Consider the following 5,138-nt stretch of genomic DNA (forward strand, 5'->3'; position numbering starts at 1 on the left):
CGGAATTACCTGCGGATTTTTGCTAAATTTCCGCAGGAAACACGTTTCCTGCGGATTTTCCTGCGATTTTATGTTCCCAGCTAAAACCTTCGTGGGTAATATTTTTCGCAGGTAATTCCGCAGGTATTTCCGTAGCTAAATCCGCAGGAAACAGTTCGCAGAAAAATCCGCAGCTAATTCCGCAGGTAAATCTGCAGGAAATATACATCCGCAGGTAAATCCGCAGGAAATTTCTTTCTCAAATTACATAATTTTTTATTTTAATAAACTTTTGAACCATTATATATATATATATATATATATATATATATATATATATATATATATATATATATATATTTAAATAACTATAATATAAAATAAAATTATAATTTTCAATTTAAATTAAACTTGAATTCATAGAACATAGAACATAATTGGTAAGAAGTACTTACACAGTCATTACTAAAAATGATTCAAAAAATCAAGTTATTACTAATCATTTGTCAACCAAGTTAAAAAGATAATACAATCCAAAAACTAAGTCAAAATGAAAAAAAGTACAAATCAAAATTCATTACTAAGGTCTTTTTCATCTGTTTCATCGACGCCATCTTCATTTGTGTGATCACTTTCATTAGTGGGTTGTGGTGGATGAGAAGAAGACCCAATAAATCCTAAATGATTCATTAAAAATGAAATTTTATTATTTGCTTTGGCCATCTTTTCTTCTTGTCGATGCAATTGTTGCCTCATCACCATCTTCTCTTATTCTTGTCTTTGCAACGATGCATTTAAAGCATGGACTTGACTTCTCACGACATCAACCTCTTGAGAGTCACTTGAAAGACTTGAGGGTTTATTTGATACAGAAACCAAAGTCTTAGATGCGGTTCCAAGACCAAATACCCTATTCCCTTTCTTCTTTCCAACCGACTCTACCCATATATCCAAATCAGGTGGCATTTCATTAGTTGGTTGACTATCAGCTTCGTCCTCTCCTAGAATAGTTGGATTCTGAGAAGAAATCTCCAACTTTTTCTGTTCAAATTTATCCTAAAAGAAAATTGAGAAAATAGTAAGGAATTAAATTCAATAAAAGTGATATTTTCCAAAAGACAAGTTAGCAGATTTGAAATTCAATCAAATTAGTGTGATCACTTTCATTAGTGGGTTGTGGTGGATGAGAAGAAGACCCAATAAATCCTAAATGATTCATTAAAAATGAAATTTTATTATTTGCTTTGGCCATCTTTTCTTCTTGTCGATGCAATTGTTGCCTCATCACCATCTTCTCTTGTTCTTGTCTTTGCAACGATGCATTTAAAGCATGGACTTGACTTCTCACGACATCAACCTCTTGAGAGTCACTTGAAAGACTTGAGGGTTTCTTTGATACATAAACCAAAGTCTTAGATGCGGTTCCAAGACCAAATACCCTATTCCCTTTCTTCTTTCCAACCGACTCTACCCATATATCCAAATCAGGTGGCATTTCATTAGTTGGTTGACTATCAGCTTCGTCCTCTCCTAGAATAGTTGGATTCTGAGAAGAAATCTCCAACTTTTTCTGTTCAAATTTATCCTAAAAGAAAATTGAGAAAATAGTAAGGAATTAAATTCAATAAAAGTGATATTTTCCTAAATACTTACATATGTAGATTCAGCATGAACTCCAATCCAACTTTGATCCTTTTTTCGATGTGTGCGAAAATAGAACTCGGTCAATGATGGATCTGCACCCTTTTCCTTTCTCTACAAATTACAAAAGAATTAGAACTCAATAATTTTATCTATCAAAGTATATGATATTGGTTTAGTGAGACTTAACGTGTGAAATTACACTCATATTCTCCAGTGTCTATTAACAAGTCAGTATATTTTCTGTACCGAAATATAATGAAAAACATATAATACATTTCATTTTTTTCCAATGCAAACGATGAGGAATAGACCCTCCAGTGTGAAGAGATGCGACATCCCTAGAAGACCGGTTTCTTTTATTCGTTTAAGATGCTTTTTTAAACTTTAACGAATTCCAATGTACCAATAATCTATATGATGTTTTAGTATGCTTGTTGTTTAAAGATTATTGAATAATTTAAAATCATACTGATTCTCATTCCTTTGGATTGTTTTAAGTTTTAGTCATCATGGTTTTATTTGAAGTCTAACTGATGAGAAAATATTATAGATCTGTAAGTTACTTTCTTTTGTATCTCCTTATCAGGAAACAACATGTACTGATTTAGAATCTCAAACCAAAACATAACTTTTTCTAACCTCTTTTCAAGTGCCTTACAAGTGACCACATACACATCTGTGTATGTCTGCTAAATTAATTTGTAGAGAAAACTTAGAGTTTAAAAATTAGAAAATCTATTCAGAAAATGCCAGGGTATGTAACCATCAGAATTAATTGTTGAAGTAAATTTTAGACATTTTAAGCCTCTAAAAATTAATAGGTTTTCTTATCTGTGCATATAGCACTTTAGTTTTCAAATTTGAAACAAATTTGTAATGTGTGACATTACTTTAACTCTGCCAACTCTTAAGAAAGACCTCTTTACAGTGTAATGTGATCTCTTATGAACAAAACAATATTTACAGCTCATATATAGTGTGCTACTATTAGTGTATGACTAATAATTTTCTCCTATTTCTTGGTGTCATATATCAACATTAAACTTTGTTGTCAATATGAAAAGAACATGTGTCATGTCTGAAAATACTAACTCAGCACATTTATTTCTTAACGTTAGTTTTTTTGCTAGTATAATTATATAAAGGAAAGAGACAAAAAGAAACAGACAACTTACTGTTGAGTAGAAGAAGACAGATCTTAGAAGAAGATTATTGAAACACCCATCATGAAACAACCCATAGCTACCCACGGACTTAAACGCTCACCTGTGTAAGTAACAGGGTCAATATAATATTTCCAACAAGTTCCACACCTCATGAAATATATTTTGTTTCTCACAACAAATCCCGACATGCAACACTTAGGTGAGGCAATGAAATTCAAGAACTACAAGGCAGAGCTAGAAAACTAATAACTGATGTCACAAACAACCTTATGGATACCTTGGGCTTTTCTTTTACTTTCTCTTTTGACTTTAAGTATTCCTCCTTGGTAATGCGTACTCCTGCAAAATTAAATAGAGGATATATAGTGAATATCCTTTGCATGAAAGAGTTTATTTTGGCGAAATGTTAACCATTATATGTACTACTCTCATATCTTGCTATGAGATGTTGTATTGATTATATTAATTGGTAAACTTAATTTAGATTGTTGATACACAGATGACAACATTAACCTCATCATCATTCATGAAACACACATTTCACTTTCTTCTGTCTTTCTTAGTTCTCTTGGCCATGTCGTCCACCTCAGTGACACCCATCACTCCCTCAACCAACAACCTTCCCATAAGAAAAGCTGGTTGATTTAGGGATATAAACTTATCCATCACTGTCTAATGACCAACATTGTATCTATATTTTTATAACCTAAGTATAACACAATCATCAATAAGCTTAGAAATTTAAAATTTGAAAGAATCTAGCATCAATTAATTACATAAAAGTGAATATATTTAAATATCTAAATGAGTCAAAGTGAAACAATGGCAATGTCTTTAAAACAAAATATAACAAGTGTATAGACACATATGAGAACTATACCTTTGAATTCCTCCGAAGCTAATATCATTAACATTTGGTGCTTGACATTTTCATTTATGAATGAAGCACTCTTGATTGACATTGTGTCCAGTACCTTTGAATTCCTCAAAATATATTCAGCAAATTGAAGACCACATTCTGTGTATGTAAATTGTTTAATCAAACATGTTCTAAGCTGTGTTGAAAGACATTCCGGAGTAGATGTTTGTTCCCTCCAATTATACACAATTTTGCCTCCATTCTCATTGTCCTGTTGTGATTCACCAAAGTTAGATATCAACATTAATTTCTTTTATCATAGAAAAACATAATAAATGAAGAAACCTATGAAGCATCGACACTGACACGGCAACATAAACTTAATAGCGTAATCTCAAGTGTCAGTAAAGATGTTCGTGCTAAGTAAAAAGAAATAATATCTAATGACACCAACAATGTTCTTACTAGTTCTCCACTCAGAACCTGGCCGTTTGGCCAATGAATCAAATTCCTAGTGTCGGGATTAAGTATATTGAGCCGTTAACATCAACTAAATCAAATTCCTCTCTCACCGCTAACTTCGCCACAAAAGCTGAAACAATATTTCAATTTTCAACAAATAAAAAAAATAATCCAAGAAATGAAAATGTTGAGAGCGGAAGAAGAAGACTGACGAATTCGGTTGGGACATTTCATCGAACACCTTGCGAGCGAGGACAAATTCTGCATTTTTCTTCCAAAAGCTAAACTAAACATTCAGATTTAAAACATAATCAATAGAAAAACTTGCAACTATTCTCAATTTCAAAACATCATGTATCAGTATATTTCAACTACAACCAACTCCATTCAACAGAAAATCCCAAACGTTATTCGAAATTACGAAAAGAGAAGCAACGGTAGAAAACTAACCTTCCCAAGACAGTAGCAAGAGTTTGAAGGTAAGTGCCAATGGTTGTAGTCACAACCGGGAAGCATAATCGTTTCCTTCTGCTCATCGCTTCCGCTTTTGTTGGAAGAGAAATCTTCCTTGGCAGCCGCGCGAATTTGGATAGGGTTCCGGGTACGGATTTTGGTACGGATGGAGAGGTTGTTGAAATTGAGAGATGAGGTTTTGGGGTTAGGTGGGGTTAGGGTTTTGGAGAAGATGGTGAAGGAAGAGAGTGTTGCCATTGGAAATGGGTTACCGAATTTGAGAGAACAACGAAATTGTGACAATGCCATTGAAAATAACGATAAAGCTCAACGTTCAGCTGGTTTGTGGAGATGAAGAGTGAACAATTGATGTATACAATGTAACAATTGAAATTTTTTTTATACTTACCCTACATATCTATTAATCTCTAAAATAAATATATATCAAAATTTCTATACCATTTATTTTTTAAAAAACTAAGATTAAAATTAAAAATTAATTAAAATAAATTATAAAAATAAGTAATAACATAGATAAAATAAGGATTAAAAATTAAAATAAAAAAAAGGCTAAA

General features: G+C 32.3%; 1 protein-coding gene across 9 annotated transcripts; it reads right to left on the bottom strand.

Annotated features, from left to right (window-relative positions):
* Nucleotides 1-441: 441 nt before the first annotated feature.
* On the bottom strand, nucleotides 442-4,929 carry LOC131644990 (uncharacterized). 9 transcript variants are annotated; one of them, XR_009296811.1, is made up of 8 exons: nucleotides 4,561-4,929; nucleotides 4,323-4,396; nucleotides 4,114-4,240; nucleotides 3,670-3,919; nucleotides 3,303-3,495; nucleotides 3,067-3,128; nucleotides 2,799-2,889; nucleotides 442-1,734 (listed from the first exon to the last, which is right to left on the bottom strand). XR_009296811.1 is itself a non-coding variant. In XM_058915630.1 (6 exons), exons 1-4 carry the CDS (start codon nucleotides 4,870-4,872, stop codon nucleotides 2,886-2,888), a joined length of 639 nt encoding a protein of 212 aa, XP_058771613.1. In that variant the 5' UTR covers nucleotides 4,873-4,929; the 3' UTR covers nucleotides 442-1,549; nucleotides 1,633-1,734; nucleotides 2,799-2,885. The 9 variants fall into 9 exon arrangements, 4 of the variants coding, with proteins under 4 accessions (XP_058771613.1, XP_058771612.1, XP_058771614.1 ...); XR_009296812.1 differs by having other exon boundaries at nucleotides 3,056-3,128; XR_009296813.1 differs by lacking the exon at nucleotides 3,303-3,495 and having other exon boundaries at nucleotides 4,323-4,391.
* Nucleotides 4,930-5,138: the final 209 nt, after the last annotated feature.

The sequence above is a fragment of the Vicia villosa genome, linkage group LG1, assembly GCF_029867415.1.
Source record: "Vicia villosa cultivar HV-30 ecotype Madison, WI linkage group LG1, Vvil1.0, whole genome shotgun sequence".
Taxonomy (NCBI): Eukaryota; Viridiplantae; Streptophyta; class Magnoliopsida; order Fabales; family Fabaceae; genus Vicia; species Vicia villosa.